Source organism: Vombatus ursinus, unplaced genomic scaffold (assembly GCF_900497805.2).
Source record: "Vombatus ursinus unplaced genomic scaffold, bare-nosed wombat genome assembly UNPS02014932.1, whole genome shotgun sequence".
In the NCBI taxonomy this organism is placed as follows: domain Eukaryota; kingdom Metazoa; phylum Chordata; class Mammalia; order Diprotodontia; family Vombatidae; genus Vombatus; species Vombatus ursinus.
The window spans coordinates 11,507,232-11,524,245 of record NW_020954710.1 but is presented as its reverse complement, the minus strand read 5'-3'; the positions used below and the strand labels follow the sequence as shown (position 1 = coordinate 11,524,245).

Sequence of the window (17,014 nt, the reverse complement as noted above, 5' to 3'; positions counted from 1 at the left end):
ATTTGGAAAAGGAAAGAGGTTCTGGGGAGATTCTTCCCAAAGATAAAGATTAAGCAAGAGTTTTTTAAATTGTATCCATTTATGGTCCATGGAGACAGATTGGCAAGGGAGGAAAGGAAGGGCCAATAGAAACATGGAATACATTGGGAAAGCAGGGAAGATGTGTCTGGTCTGACTTTCCCTAGATCCAATAATAGCTTCTGCTCTGTCACACACACACACACACACACACACACACACACACACAGTGTCAACAGAGCCTTCCAAGACTCTCAGACCCAAGGCCTTAAAGAAGCACAAGACAATACAGTGATTTAAGTAATAATACCACGAAAGAAACACCACAGGAGCATACTTAGATTTAGAGCTAGAAGGAACATTAAAGGCCAATTGAGGCCAATCCCATCATTTTAAAGATGAGGAAACTGAGGTTCACTGAAGGGAAGGGATTTTGCCTAGGGTCAAACCCCAGTTGGGCTAATAACCACAACATGCAGGAACTGGGGCTCTCAAACTCTGCCCTACTTGCACGGGAGCTTGAAAATGACACAAGTAGAGAGATATTTAAAACAGCTGACTTTTCTCCCTCCACTTTGGACAAAGGATGACAAGTGAGAAGACCCTTTAGGCCTAGTCTATCAGACAGCTCCAAGAGATTCAGCTTGCCAGACATCAGTCTGGGAAAAGAATGTGGTCATTGATGACCACGGCCCACAGGGTTCCTTCTAGGGCCAAGGGGGGCACGTGGTTCCAGTGAAGGGCAGGGAACAGGATCTCATTAGCCCTGAAGGTCCTCATAGAGCCAAATGATGACGACGAAGACACTAGCAAAGCAACAGCAAATAAAAGGGGGGAAGACGAGAAACAAGAGAAAGGGGAAAGAAGAAAAGAAGAGCACGCTAGAAATAAGCAGCAATACTGATTGGGAGAGCCACCACTGACTCATTCATTGAGTCAAGGGCAGCCTACTCTCCTGATATGAAGTAGTGGGGAACCCACCAGACCAACATGGCGCCAATGGTCTATAAGCCCTTTCAGGCTATTTGCCAAAGACTTCATGAGGTGAGGCCAGGGCATCGGTCAGGAGGCAGCAGATGATGTAGTCATTTCATGCAACTTCTAAGCTCTCCAGCAAGAGCTCTGCCCCAGAGAATGATGGGGAAAGCATGACATTTAATGTTTGGCCAAGGAAGAAAAACATCCATAGGACAAGATCAGGGTAGAGTGACCTTGCAGCAGGCATGCATACACACACACACACACACACACACACACACACACACACACACACACATACCTGTCAGCCTGAGCTAGGATGCATTCAAGGGAGGAGGTACTACTAACTGAAGAACATAGCATTTTGGAAATGGCATCCAGTGAACCACTCTGAACTGAAAATGGCCTCTTCCTCTCATGGACTGCTATTTTAGGCAGTCAAAATTGGTTAATCTGCTAAACACACTGCAATTTTGTATGCCTCTGTCTAAACTTGAAATGCTTCTCCCTAATCCAACGCTCTTGCAACTTCTACTTTTAATCTAAACCAGGGGAGAGAAATAGGGAAGTCTCCCCCAACCACGCATGCTATCCTGGCACAGGGTTTGATCTCAAATGTGAGGGTTTAGGAAGGGGACTTGCAGACCATTGAGTCAAACCTTCTGACATTACAGAGAAGGAGAGCCGAGGAAAAGTGACTTGGCAGAGGTCACCCAGCTAGCCAATAAGTGGCAGAACCAGGCCCAGAACCAAGGCCAATCACTCTTTCCAGGTCGCATCAGCAACAGATGTTATTGTACCCAGCTGACTCCCTACAAAAACTTGCTCCATCCTTTCTAATAAAATGTGAGTTCCATGAGGGCAGGGATTGTTTTACTATTGCCAGCATCTAAAGCAGTGCCTGGCACCCAGTAAGCACTTACTTAACACCTGCTATTACTGTTGTTCTCCCCTTCCACCTCAGTCAGAAGTGGAATCAGCACCCTTCAGTCTCTCCCAAGGAGAGATCTCTATAGAAGGAAGGCCAAAGACCTACTCTGACGTTCACTACTTCCTTTCTCCTCAGCACCGATACCTATACCTAGCCCTACGGGGCCCACCCCCTTCCTCTCTCATCTGGGAAGAGATTCAATTAGGTCTTGAGGAAAAATAGCAGCAGCTGGGAAGCAAGAAGATGTAAGCTAGGACCCTTTTCGTACATAAAGACTTTGGCTGCTGAAAGGAGCAGAAAAGGACCTTTTGGAGCTAGAGAAAGTGTGTTCCAGCCCTCAGGATAGAAAGGATCTAGAGGAGTCATCTTCTCCCCTGCCTCAAAACAGACCAGCATCTAAACTGTTGCAGACCAATGAGAATCATTGCTGTCATTACCCAGCCTGATCATTCCCTACCTGCCAAGCCCCTCCTTCCTAGAATCACGGAATCTCACAATCCCCCACCCCTTTCAGGGACCTCTACTGGCCATCTAGTCCAACTCATATTTGAAGATAAAGTTCCTCCACAGAATCCCCAATAAGTGGTCCTCTAGCACCAAAGGCATCCAATGAGGGAGAACCCCCAGTCTCCCAAGGGGACCCATTCCACTGTGGGACAGATCTAATCACTGGGAAGTTCCTCTTGACATCAAGCCCAAATCCACCATTTTGCAACTTCTTTCTCCTCATTGTTCCTAGTTCTGCCCACTGGGGCCCAGTAGAACAAGTCCATTCCCCTCCTCCATCTGACAGCCCTTTAGATACTTGAAGATGACTAGGGCTGAATTCAACCTGCTGGTGTCAATCAACACCAACCTTCCAACAACATCAGGAAAAAATGGTGTCTCCCCATGCCCTTTCCCTTGGACACAGACAACCTCCTCTTCCCTCACCAGGAACCACCTCTTATCCTAAGACCCTGCAGCCTCAGCCCCTGTTGTCAGATTTCTACCACCCATGAGAGTGGCTCCAAGTATTACTGTGATGAACCGTGGTGGCATATGAGGCAGGCTCAGCAGGGCCAGGATTGGAAGGGGCTTTGGCCCGATGAATCAACCCCTTCTTACAGATGAACCTTGGGTCCTCAGGACTGGCCACGGATCTGGTGATCTGAACCCTGTCTCCATTAGCATTCCTGAAGAACAGCATTTCCAGGCAGAGATTAAGATATACCAAGTTGCCTCTGGGCCACTGGCAGGTGGGAGAGTTTGCAGAAATGGCCAAAAAAAAAAACGCATCCTGCTAACCCTATCCCAAGAACAGGTCTTTGCGGTGGCCAGGACAAGACATGAGACCAGGCCAGAATTCTGCTAGAGAGGCCAGAAGGTTGGGCCAGCCCCTACCTGCAGCCTGTGGTCCAACAACATAGGTCCCTTTGACCCAAAGTGGTGCTGGGAGAACAGAGAGGAGCGAAGAGGGCAGAAGGTGCATGCAGCTGCTCAAACACAGTTATGGTGAGGAGAGTCAGGAGCCAAGCAGGTGGCCACATGAGAAAATCAAGCCTTGTCCTAACTGGCAGGTGAGGGTCCACAAGTCTAGAAATGGGGGCTCCAGTGGGGTTTCCCTCTGGATTTTATGCATGTTGATAAAAACAGAGACATAAATACTGTTAACATTATAATCCTTCATAATTCATTCAACTTTTATCAAGACAAACTCTTCGAGTCTTCAATAAGAAAGTGCAAAAGATATACAAATAAATGGAATCCCTTCTAAGAAGTTCTGGAAATGGGTTGGTTGGTTTGTTTTTAAGTCGCTATTTGTTTTTCTCTTTTTCTTTTTTCTTTCTTTTTTCCTTTTTTTTTTTTTTTTTTTTTTGAAGAACACTTGAGATATGACATGGCGGCACTTCTGGGCGTCTGGCCCATGAGGGCTGGGACTTAGTCCTCAATGCAGATGACATCGCTGAGTTTCCCCTTTCGTCCCAAAGCAGCACCATCTTTCAGGGAGTCAGCTCCTTTTCTGTCGGGGTGGCTGGCAGGTGGCCCAGTGGGTGTGGCTGTAAGGACATAGAGAGGGAGGTGTTAACTAACCTGAATCCCCCCTGCACTGATCTCTGCCAGCTCTTAAAAGTTTTTCTGGCTGCTGAGAAGACTTTGGAAAGGGATCCCCAAATCAGAGCTGATGACACTCAGGGGGTGGCCTCAGAAGAACATTCCCAGATGATCCCACTTCAGACACTTATTAGCTGTGCAATTCTGATAAAGTTCCTTCCCCTCTCTGGGCCTGGTTTCCTCATATGTAAAAGTAGAAGGTTGGACTTATCAATCTTTAAGGTCTCTTCCAACTGTATGTCTATGATTGTATGAAATTGCTGTGAGACTCAGGTCAAATCCCTTCCCCTCTCTGGGCCTCAGTTTCCCCATAAAATGAGGGGTGAGACTAATTAACCTCTAAGGTTCCTTCTAGCTCTAAATCTTTGCTCCATAGATAGATACATGGATACACAGATAGATAGACAGACAGACAGACAAACAGATAGATAGATAGATAGATGATAGAGATAGATGAATATAGATAGATAAATGGATGGATAGATATAGATAGATGGATAGAGAGAGATGGATGGACAGAAAGAGAGATAGCTAAAAATAGACAAAGAAAGATAAAGATAGATGAATATAGATAGATAAATGGATAGATAGATATAGACAGAGAGATAGACAGACAGAGATAGATTGATAGATAGATAAATAGATAGAAAGATAGATAAAATCCTGACTTTAAGTCTCAGAGAGCATTATTCAGGCTTTGGAAATCCAGGAAGCAAGGACTATCCATTGTCCCAAGAGTTGGGATATCCCTCTCACTTGACTTCTGCCAAGATTCCAACAGAGATCCCTGTAGCTGCCCCTCACCCAAGACAGTTGGGTGCCCTCAGGCCCCAGTATCTCTCCTTTAGCTAAAGAAGAGCTAACACTTATAGAAACAGGATTGTGTCCTGGCAAAAGAGTACCACACCTAGATGCAGAAGGCCTGGATTCAAATCCTACCTTCACCCTTTTTTAGCTGGGTGATGATGGATAGACCACTTCCACATCTCTGAATACATTTGTTCACAGGGAAAAAAAGGAAGGGTAGGGAGTGTGGAATATTTGCAAGGGTCCACAGGACTGTGTGAGGAGCAAATGAGATCACTGGTATAAACTCTTTGGCAAACCTAAAATCACTATGTAACAGAAAGATGATTGACCCAAAAGTGCACCAGCCCTGCCCGTGGCTCTTTTTTTCCTCCCAAAGTTTTATCACTCAGGATGAGGAAGGAGGAAGGAAGAGGATTACCACTGACATCCTCCCTCAACTATTTCTGGGCAGAAAGAGAGTTAATGGAGGTGCCTCTGACCTGAGCTCAACTCCTTGATAATAATTGACATTGAAAGTACTTTACCTACATTATCTCATTGGAGCCTTATAGCATCCCTCTATCAGGACCATTTTCTAGATGAGTTCAAAGAAATTGGGGTCATTACTGGGTCACAGAGCTCACAAGTCTCACAGGAGAGATTTGACAGGCATTTTTATCCCCATTTTCTAGATGAGAGAACTGAAGCTCAGAGAGATTAGGGGTCTTTCCTAGAGTCACACAGGTCTCAAAATGTCAGAGGCAAGATTTGAAGTCAACTGTCTTGATTCTCGCCATGATGCCATGCTCCACTGGAGAGACCCAGGCATGCCAAAGATGAAAGCCCAGAGAGGAAAGAGGCCAATGTGAGTTCTGCTCCCTCCAAGCTGGGGGGTGGCTCCTGGCTATCCCCACCCCACTTCCACCCACCACCCACCCCTCCCTCCCACAGGGTCTGCAAGCATCCACCCTTCTCCACAAAATTTAACTCTCCCAGAATCCATGGGGGTTTGGGTGGAGTGAGAAACAAAATGAAGGCACACGTGTACGAACCCCCATCCACATGGAGGAATGGAGGCAAAACATGAGTCTAAATGAGCAGTGAAGAAATGTTGAAAATGCATTTCAACACAGAGATGGACAGAAACAGGCACACAGAGTCACAAACAAACCCACCGGCTGGTTGGTTATGTTACTACTTCATTCAGTGCTCCCCCAGAAATGTGTCTCAATGCAACAGCACCTAATGAGGGCTTGACTTGGTGTGTCACGAAGGACCCGACTTTCCCTCCAGCTCCTAACCTGTGGCACATGGCACTGCTGTCCTACCTACCTCTGTGCCCATCTGACCCTCCAGCTCAAAAACCAACAGACCTCGAGTAATCCTTGACTGCTGTATCCTGGCTGGGCACCAGGGGACCCTCTCATGAATCACTTTCCCAGGCACCCTCACCCAGAGGACTGCAAAACTGAACAGAGCAAGAGGTCAGTGACCCCCACCTAACTGAATGCCATCTTGGTTCAAATCTTAGCAGGCCAAAGACCTAGGTTGGCAAAGCCTCAACCAGGCTATATACCTGAGGCCAAAACAAGACTTCACCCACCAGCACGGCTATGATAAAAGTCTAGAGGAGGAAATGAAGAAAGTGGGCTCCTAGGTTGATAAGATACAAAGTTGGGTGGGAGCTTGGAGGCATAAAATGAAAGAAAATGTAAATGGCATTGTTCAAATCTTAAAGCGCCATAATGCTGCTAGCTATTGCTATTGTTGTTAATCATCAGCTAGTCCATTCTACAGATGAGGAGACTAAGGCCAAGAAAGGTGATGGGACAAGGTCACACAGGAAGGAAGTATCAGGGTATGGAGGAGAAATTTGGGGAAGGTTCAAGATAAGGAAATGTAAAAGAGGAAGAAATGGGGATTTGGGATGTGAACAGTGAATTTTCAAGTAAAGGAAGGATATGTAGGCAAGACAAGTAAGCGAAGGCAAAGACTTTAATTTATGTCCCATTGCCCAGCAGAGTGGCCAGTACAGAGTGGGCCCTTAATAAATGCTTGCTAATGGATTGATATAAATGGGATCATCAGCTAGTATTTAAGTGACTGCCCTATGTCAGTCACTGTGCTGTGTACTGGGCATATAGGCTTTATAAAAGCCTATGGAATGGGAACAGATACTGGACATGTGCTGTCCCTGACATAGGGAACTCCTTCTACTAATGCTCAGCTTATGGTCTTTAGAGAATTGCTCGAGGGCAGTGAGGAGGTAAATTACTACCCAGGACCACACAGCCAATATATGTCAAAGGCAGAACTTGAACCCAGTTCCTCCTGACTCCAAAGCTGGATCTCTATCCAGTTGAATATAATTGTTTTAGGTTTTAATTTTTTTTTAAAAGTTATCATGGCCTGGACAGGATTCTAACCACATAGTAAGTGTTTAATAAATGCTGCTCACCAGGCTGAGTGGGGCTGGGCAGGGGGTAGATACAAAGAAGATTGTCTTCATAAGCTAACTTCTACATCATGGGGCCTTAGAGACCCAATGGATCCCACACCCAGGCATTGGGGCTCAAAGAGGAGCCAGTGCCTTGAAGACTCAGGACCTCCTTGGAGACCCAATCTAGGGAAGGCCCTGCCATCCTTCCTGAAACAGATGTGGCTAGCCAGATTCCACAACTGCCCTTCTTTCAGGGGAGGTACAAAGATCTCAGCAAACCAGGGCAATGGTGAGAATATGACCTTCATTGCTCAGATGTTTTCAGTTCTGCCTAGATAGCACTAGAGACTGGAGGTCTCAAGATTAAGACCCTTGAAAAAAAAGACCCACTAGGTAATAATGGAGGTTTTAGGAAAGAGGGGGAAGCTGGAGGCAGGGGGAAGGGGAGACTCACAAAAGGGTAGAACATTAAAGCAGTATGAGATAGTCAAAAGAGTACTTCTTTTGAGATCAGAGGACCCTAGTTCAAATCCTGATTCTGGTCCTTTGCTCTGAACAAGTCACTTAACCTCCACAGGCCTCAGTTTCCTCCTCTGTAAAATAAGGTAATTGGACAGGATCACCTCTGAGGTCCCCTGCAGCTCTAAATCTAAGATCCTGCCACCTGCATTTGAATCTCAGCTCTACCATTCACTCCCTGTGACCTTAGGCAAGTCTCTGGGACTCAGTTTCCTCATCTGAAAAATAAGGACATTAGACCAGATGACCCCTAAGTTTCCTTCCAACCTTAATGATGATCAAAGACATTCTAGATTGCCTGGCCTCTTTAACTCTACCTGGAGCAAAACTGGCTGTCCCTTTAGATGGAAGACCTAAAAAAAACATAACCCCTGAAGGATGGAACCATAAAATGTGGTTAGCAGAGAGAAATAAGGGTCACCTTACCTCAGTTGGAAATGAGAACTGCAACAGAGGAAAATCTTGAAAACGGCTAAATATCTATTAAGAAAGAAAACATCTGGCTTGCCTACTGTCCTTTGGTTTCATTTGTGGTCCCCTGAAATTTGCCGCTTAACAATTCTCCATTAGGGTGGGTTAGATACGTCCAACCTACCAGTCACATAGGGGCCGAGGGGCATCTGGCTGTAGTTGACAATCCCGCCTGGTCCAGGAGCCCGGAAGTTTGGCCCAAAGTTGTTGTTGTACATCTGGGAGGAGCCGAAAGAACCCTGGAGGGCGAGGACTGAGGTTTCAATGTTGCCTGTCTCCTTTCTCCACCCAGAACCTCACCCTGAAGCCTGCCGTCTCCCCACGATGGAGGGGGTAGGAACAACCAGAGAGAGGGAGGGGAAAGGCCCCTGGCAGAGTCCCCCAGATGGAGCATCTGTTCAGAATACTGGGGGCGTGGAGCCCTGGGGGAAGGTTCCAGGCCCAGGTGGGCCAGCCTGACCTGCTGGACGGTGGGATCTCCGGCACGGTTTGTGAGGCGGCTCAGGATGCTGCGTTCAGACATCTGTAGACGAGCAGCCACAGGCGGGATCCGGGACAACATGGAGGGCAGGCGGGTTACATCAGCCTTCATGTCACTCAAAAGTTCCTCCAGCTGGTTCAGTACTGCAAGATAGAAGGGCCCTCAACCCACTACCACAATCCTAGACTCCCTTCTGCCTCCACCGATGCCAATCCCTCCCTGGGCCAAGTGACACTGCAGGGCAAGAGGAGCAGACAGTCGGTGGGCAGGTGGGCTGCCGTGTAGGTTCCACCTGTCTCCTGCTGTACCTCCGGAAGGAAGAGGAGGAGTGAAACATCTGACCGTGAGCCTTCCATCCATGCTGCATCTGTGTCCTGCCTGATCACCAACCTCCTCTGAGGAGTCATGCCTTCCACTCAATGATCAGCATACTCACACCTGGTCCTACCCTACATACCTCAATGATTCTGACCCCCCGTAGGTCACCCTGCAAACTTTATTCCCCATCCCTCACCACCCAGTTCTTTATTCATATCCCTCTCAATCCTCCCACTGCAGAGGTCCTATTCAAACACTACCCAGCCCTTTCACTGTGCCCTCTGAAATGCCTGTTCCATAGTCAATAAACTTGCCTTTATCCTAAATCATTTCCTCTCCCACTCCTTCCATCTTTTAGCAATCACTGAGATCTGGTTCTCTTCTAATGGCACAGTCTCCCTGGCCACCATTTCTAGTATTATCTATATTTTTACTCATTCCCCTAGGTTCAAGGTCAAGGAGGGGGGAGTTGTTCCCCATTGCTACTCTGGGGTTCTCCCCCTATCTCCATCACAGTACACTTTCCTCCTCTGAGGTTCATGCAATTCATAACTACCACCCAATCAAAACCCTGTTAGTGGTTATCTATAGACCTTCAGATCATTCCCCTTCCTTCCTTAATGAGTTTGGCACATGACTCACAATTTTTCTCTCTTCCTCAACTCCTGTCTTCCTATTAAGGGACTTCAGCATACATATTGACTCTCCTTCAAACATCCTAACCACTCAGTTCCTCGACCTACTCACTTCCCATGAGCTACTCCTCCACCCCACTTCGGCCACACACAAAGATAGTCATACCCTTGATCTTTCCATCACCCGCAAATGTACCAAGTTTCAAATGTATCAAACTTCCATGTTTCAAGAATTCTGAAATCCGCTTATCTGACCATGGCTTTTCACCTCTCCCTCTGCCTTCCTTTACCAAACCCTACTCTTCATCTGCACCAATCCCTCCATTCTTCATTTCTCTCCTAGGCCAGTTCCTGGGCACAGGTCACTCTCTACTCTTCTCTCCATCTTGACTCCTTGGTGAACCCATTCAACTCCATGCTGACCTCATCTCTTCATTGCTAACCCCCTTATCATATCACCAGTTGCACCTTGCCAAATCTCTACATTGGATCACTTCTACTATCTGCCACCTACACATATGCCATTTGAACAAAAGTAGGGAAAATCAAGCGAACGTTCCGACTGGGTCCACTACAAATTTCTGTTATAAATCTGAAATGGGACCTCACTGCTGCTAGGCAATCCTACTATACCTTTCTTATCAACTCATTCTTCCACTCTCCATAGTGGCTCTTCCAAGCCTTTTCATCCTTCTCCAAACCTCCCATGGTTTCCCTTCCCCCAGTTCTCTCAGCTGAGAATCTTGCCTCATATTTTACAGAAAAAATTGAGGACAGTTTCTGCAAGTCTCCTCTTCTCCCCTCTCCCTCATCTTGCATTAGTCAGATGCCTTTTATCAATATCACCTCCTTCACCCCTGTCTCATACAAAGAGGTGGCCTTACTCCTTACCAAGGTAAACCCCTCTACTGGCACAAGTGATTCCATTCCATCCCATCTCTTTCAATGGATAGCCCCTTCTGTTATCCCCACTCTCATCTTTAGTCTCTTCATGTCTATTGGCTCCTTCCCTACAAATATGCCCATGTCTCACCCACTCTCAAAAAAACCTCACTTACTATCATCCTGTATCTCTTCTGCTCTTTGTAGCTAAATGCCTTGAGGAAGTCACCTACAATAAATGCCTCCACTTTCTCTCCTCTCTCTCTCTCTTCTTAACCCCCTGTAATCAGGCTTCCGATCTCATTCCATGGACAGTGCTCTTTCCAAAGTTACCAATGATCTCTTAGTTGCCAAATCCAATGACCTTTTCCCAATCCTCATTCTTCTTGAACTCTCTGCAGCCTTTGACACTGTTGATCACCTTCTTCTTGATACTCTCTTCTTTCTAGGTTTTCAGGACACCCATCTCTCCTGGTTTTCCTCCTGCCTATCAGACCGATCCTTCTCAACCTCTTTTGTTGGATCCTCATCCAGGTGACGCCCTCTAACTGTAGGTGTCCCTCAGGGTTCTGTCCTGTGCCCTCTTCTCTTCTCCCTCTACACTACTTCATTTGGTGATCTCATCAGCTCCTGTGGATTTAAAGTCTCTATGCTGATGATTCTCATTTAACTACCCTGCCCTAACTTCTCTGCTGATTTCCAGTCTCATGTCTCCAAATGCCTTTCCAACATCCTGAACTGAACGTCCGGTATACATCTTAAACTAAACTATCCAAAATTGAATTCACTATCTTTCCCTTAAATCCTTCCCACCTCCCAATTTCCCTCTTACTGTCAAGGACAACATCCTCCCAGTCCCCCCAGGCTCCCTATTTGGGAGTCATCCTGGATTCCTCAGTATCTCTCACCTTCCATATCTAAGCTATTGCCAAGGCCTGTCAATTTCACCTCTGCAACACCTTCTGTCAATATCACTTCTGCAACACTTCCTGTCAATTTCACCTTTGCAACACCTCCTGTCAATTTCACCTCTGCAATATCTCCTGTCAATTACACCTCCTGTCAATTTCACCTCTGCAATACCAACTGTCAATTACATCTCCTGCAACACCTCCTATCAATTTCAGCTCTGCAACACTTCCTGTCAATTTCACCTCTGCCACACCTCCTGTCAATTTCACCTCTGCAGCACCTCCTGTTAATTTCACCTTTGCTGCATCTCTCCAACAGGCCACCTTATCTCCTCTGACACTGCCATCACTCTGGTGCAGACCCTCAACACCTTACATCCGGATTATTGCTATAGCTGCTGGGGATCTGCCTGCCTCAAGTCTCTCCCTACTCCAGTCCACCCTCCATTCAGTCACCAAAGTGATTTTCCTAAAGCAAAGTTCCAGACACATCACACCCTCCCTCCCCCCAACTCAATAAACATCAGTGACTCCCTACTGCCTCCAGGAGCTAATACAAAATGCTCCATTTGGTATTCAAAGTGTTTCATCACGGAGACTTTGTCTACCTTTCCAGTCTTCTTAGACCTTACTCCCCAATATGTACTCTGATCCAGTGACACCTCCTGGTTATTACACAAAGAGTAGGAACATTTTCTCTAGCTGTCCCCCACTCGCCTGGGGAACTCGCCCTTCTCATCTTCACCTCCTTGCTTCCTTCAAGTCTCAACCAAAATCCCATCTTCTTCAGGAAGGTTTCTTTAATCCCTCTTAATTCTAGTTTCCCAACCCCTCTCTTATTTATTTCCTATTTTATCCTGTAAATAGCCTGTCTGTACATATTTGTTTACATGTCTCCCTCATTAGAATGTGAGCTCCTTGAGGGCAGGGACTGCCTTTTGCCTCTTTTTGTATCCCCAGTGCTTAGCATAGTGCTTAGCACACAGTAGGCACTTAATAAATGCTTATTAACTGACTTACATTAGATCTGGTGCTCTTGGGAGGTGGGATGGGCTAGTATAATGTCCTTAGGTCAGTCAAACTTATTCTGTTCCTTTATAACTTGGGTGACTCTCCAGGTAGTACAATGGATAAAGTCGGTCAGTCAACTCACATTTATTAAGCATCTACTATGTGCCAGCCCCTGCACTAAGCACTAAGATAAAGAATGGTACTTGGGAGCCTGGTAAGCATGGATTCTAATTCTGCTTCTGACACTTGCCAGCTGTGTGGCTTTGAGCAATCATTTTACTTCTTTGAGGCTCAATTCCCTCACTTTTCAAATCAGGGAGCCAGACTAAATGGACTCATAGGTCCCTTTCAGCTCTAAATAAACAATCCTATGGCCTGCATTGGTAGAGGGAATTTCCTCATTGGGAACTCCTTCTATCAATTAAATCAAAGGTTGGGTCTGAAAAAATAAACATTATATACACTCGGTCACTTGGTACCTATGGAGACCATTTTTCAAAGAAGGGGAAAAGGAAGGAATGAACATTTATAGAGCACCTACTATGTGCCAGTCACAGTGCTAAATGCCTTACAATTATTATCTCATTTGATCCTCACAACAACCCTTAGAAAGAGGTGCTGTAATTATCCCCATTTTACAGATAAAGGAACTGACTTGATCGGGGTCATACAACTAGTAAGTGCCCAAGGCCACATCTGAATTCAGATCTTTCTAAGCACTAACAAATTATAGAGTAATTATAGGTGCATAAATTTAGAGCAGGAAAAGGACCATAGTAACCATCTACTCCAATCATCTCTTTTTGCAAATGAGGAAACTGAAACCCAAGGTCCTGCAGTTGGTAATAGAATGGCATGGAGCACCCAACACTTAGAACGTGGCCTGGCTTATAGGGGGTACTTAATAAAATGCTTCTGGACATGATAGAGTCTAGAGGAAATTCTCTTTATTTGGTCCTCCCTCACTACACCAAGGTAAGGAAAGACAAGACCACCCTTTTCTTTTGAGTTGGGGTGAGGGGTTAGAGGGGATGGGGTTGAGAGAATTTGAGAAGGTTGCATCAAAAAGTCAGCCCCCCAAAACCTAGGATGGTCACCCACCCTTCTCCGTCTCCCAAGAGCCCCCATCCACTCCCCCCTCCATCTAGGGCTGGAGATCATCTTATCAAAGCCCACATCTGGAAAAGAACTCAATGACCACTTAACCCTGAACATTCTTAACCTTTGTGGTGTTGTGGACACCCTTGGGTAATCTGGTGAAACCTATGAACCCTCCCCTCAGATGAGCGTTTTTTATAAAATGCATAAAACAGGATACAGCAGATCACAAAGGAAATCAATCACAATGAAATACAGTCATCCCACTTTAAAAAAAAAATTCCTGGAGCCTAGGTTAAGAATCTTTTTCTCTAGTCCAATTCACCAGCATTCCCTCTTCAGCATTAAGTTATCTGTTTCTGTATCAGTTTCTGTATTGAAACTCATAGGGCCATAGTTAGGATTCAAAGCATCTGCAGATGGTACTAGGGACCTCAGGAAAGACACGGTCTGAACTGCTCCTTTTCTATCCAGGCTCCACTTGAAGACACTAAGTGATAGAGAGCCCACCACCTCTCAAGGCACAACCCCCCCCCCCCATTCCTTTCCACCCTAGGACAGCTCTCATTGCTTTTTTGTTTGTTTGTTTTTTAGGCAATTGGGGTTAAGTGACTTGCCCAGTGTCACACAGCTAGTAAGTGTGTCAAGTGTTTGGTCTGAAGTCAGATTTGAACTCAGGTCCTCCTGACTTCAGGGCCAGTGCTCTATCCACAGCGCCACCTAACTTCTCGACAGCTCTCATTGCTAGCAAGACTTTTTGACACCAACCCTAAATCTCCTGGCAGTTTGTACCCAATGCTCCTGATCCTACCCAAGAAGCAGCATGGTATGGTATAGAGGATTCAGGAAGTCCTTGATTCAAATCCAGTCTCAGATGCTTGCTTAACTCTTGGCAAATTACTTCAATTCTTTGGGCCTCAGTTTCCTCATCTGTAAGATGAGAGAGTTGGACTAGATATGTCCTCCAAAGTCCCTTTCAGTTCTAAAGCAAAGCTTCAGTTTTGATGAAACCTGGCCCAGAAGAAGAGATATGAGAAGGCGCTCCACCCCCCTTCTTTGCAGAGGCAGGGACTATGGATTTAAAACACTGCATAAAATGTCAGACTGTTTGATATGTCAATTAGCTCTGCTGAACTGGGTTTTTCCCCCAACTTTTTCTTCTTTTATTATAAGGAATAGCATTCTGGGAAGGTAAAGGGGAAGAGGTACATGGGAAAATATAGGTAAGTTAAAAACAAAAGAAATCGATTTTTTAAATCTATATAGCTACATAACTATATAATATATATAATATAGCTATATAATAGCTAGCAATTATAAAATGCTTTAAGGTTGCAAAGCACCTTAAAAATATCATCCCCTTTGATCCTCACAACAAGGGAGAAAAGTGCTATTATTTCCCTCATTTTACAGATGAGAAAACTGAGACATAAATAGCTAAAAAGTGTCTGAGGTAGGATTTGAATTCAGGTATTTCTGACTTCAGGCCCAGCCCCTACCAACTGTGTCAACTAGCTATTAAAAAACAAAACAAAACAAATTTAACCTGGAATGTTCCAGGCAATTTCCTAAGGTACTGACCTATGGTGATGGAGGGCATTTCTTCATCAGGCACTCCGTATGCCAGTGATCTGTCCGGAGGCAAAGATTAGGGTAGGCCACTCACCCTTATGGAGAACAGCATTGGCAGGCTTGTTCCCAGCCAGGGACTCCTTGGACAAGTGCTGGTGGCTCTCGGCAAGGCATTCCACTTCTGCCAGACGGGCGTTCAAGGCCATGGCTGGATGGTTGGGGTCTTGGGTCATGTTGAGGTATGCAGCCCTCCTAAGCTGCTCCTCAATCACCAGCGCCTGCTCTAGCAGCTGCAACAGAATGGGGGGTGGGGGTGGATGCAAGATTCCTCCTTGATCCCCCTTCACCTTCTCCCCAGTAACCCTTTAGCCTCCCTTATCTGCCCAGCAAAGCTGACCAGGCTGGCACAGCAAAGAAAGAAATCTAAGGCAGAGAACCATGCCTCTTCCATCCTCTTCTCCTCCATGACCCAAAGCAAGATGTCACAAGCCCATCTTTCAGCCTTCAAGGCTCAGCTCAATCCCCACCTTCTCCAGGAAGTCTTCCCTGATTGCTCCAGCCAACAGTGACCTCTCCCTTCCTTGACCTACCATGGAATCTGTGGCTTGTACCTTTCACTGTGCCTAATATGACTATCAGTGAACTCTTAGTGTGTGGATGTCTAGGGAGGATGTCCCTGTGTGTCTGTGTGTGTGTGTGTGTGTGTGTGTGTGTGTGTGTGTGTGTGTGTGTGTTGCATGTCTGTATTTGTGTGTGCTCCTGGAGGGGCAGCTAGGTGGCACAGTAGATAAAGTGTCCAGCCTGGAGTGAAGAAGACTCATCTTCCCGAGTTCAAATCTGGCCTCAGATACTTCCTAGCTATATGCCTAGGGCAAGCTACTTAACCCTGTATGCCTCAGTTTCCTCATGTGTAAAATGAGCTGGAAAAGGAAATGACAAAATACTGCCAAGAAAATACCAAATGGGGTCATGAAGAGTCGGACACATCTGAAAAATGCCTGAACTGTGTGTCTGTGTCTGTGTGTGTGTCTTTATGTCTGAGTTTCTGTCTATATCTGTGTGTGCATTTCTGCACGTGTCCATACCTGTGTCTGTGTATTCTATTTCCCAATTAGACCATATGACTTTCTAAGGGCAGAAGGTCTCTTATTCATCATTGTATTTCAATATCAACAAACATTCATTCAGCTCCCATGATGGGGACACAGAAAAACAAAAAGAGGCAGTCCTTGCCTTCCAAGTGCTTATAGTCTACTATGGGGATGAAGAGGGAGGCTGTGTGGCCCCCAAGACAGGAATCCTGAGATTACTGTCTCTCACACATACTGGCTAAATGACTAATCTCTCAGTGCCCCAGGAAATTTTCTAAGACTATAAATTGCAGAGTAGGTATTGATCTGTATTGGGAGAGGGAATTTTCTCACTGGGAGGTGTGTGTGTGTGTGTGTGTGTGTGTGTGTGTGTGTGTGAAGTAAATACAAAGTTACTTTGGTTGGGAGAGGCAATTAATGATGGAGGGAGGGAGTAGATGGGAAAGGGGAGAAGCTCAGGGGAGGGGAGTAAGGGAAGGCTTCTTTTAGGAGGAGGCACCTAAGCTAAGCTTTGCAGGAAGTTAAAAACTTTAGGAGGCAGAGATAAGGAAAGCAAGCATTCTAAGTGTGGAGGACAGCGCTAGCCAAGGTACTGAAGCAAGGATACAGCAAGCAAGACAGCAAGTTGGCTGGCACACAGGTGGTTTATCTAAATCTGGAAAGGGAAACTAGAACCAGCAAGCAGAGGGGCTGTTTTATTCTTGAGACAATAAGAAGCCACCGAAAATCCTTGAGCAGTGGAGTGACATGGTCAGACTGCGCTTTAGAGAAATCT

General features: G+C 45.9%; 1 protein-coding gene across 3 annotated transcripts in view; it reads right to left on the bottom strand.

The window, feature by feature from the left end:
* Positions 1–3,799: 3,799 nt before the first annotated feature.
* Positions 3,800–17,014, bottom strand: part of CHD5 (chromodomain helicase DNA binding protein 5) — a 148,745-nt gene continuing 135,530 nt past the window's right edge. Inside the window, exons 35-39 of one of the 3 annotated variants that reach the window (XM_027843953.1) lie at positions 15,243–15,438; positions 8,701–8,864; positions 8,365–8,479; positions 8,196–8,249; positions 3,882–3,966 (exon numbers count right to left, since the gene is read on the bottom strand). In XM_027843953.1, the coding sequence (XP_027699754.1) occupies positions 8,242–8,249; positions 8,365–8,479; positions 8,701–8,864; positions 15,243–15,438 (483 nt within the window). In that variant the 3' untranslated portion in view covers positions 3,882–3,966; positions 8,196–8,241. Of the gene's footprint in view, positions 3,967–8,195; positions 8,250–8,364; positions 8,480–8,700; positions 8,865–15,242; positions 15,439–17,014 lie in introns of all 3 variants that reach the window. The other 2 variants (XM_027843956.1, XM_027843954.1) reach the window with 2 other exon arrangements.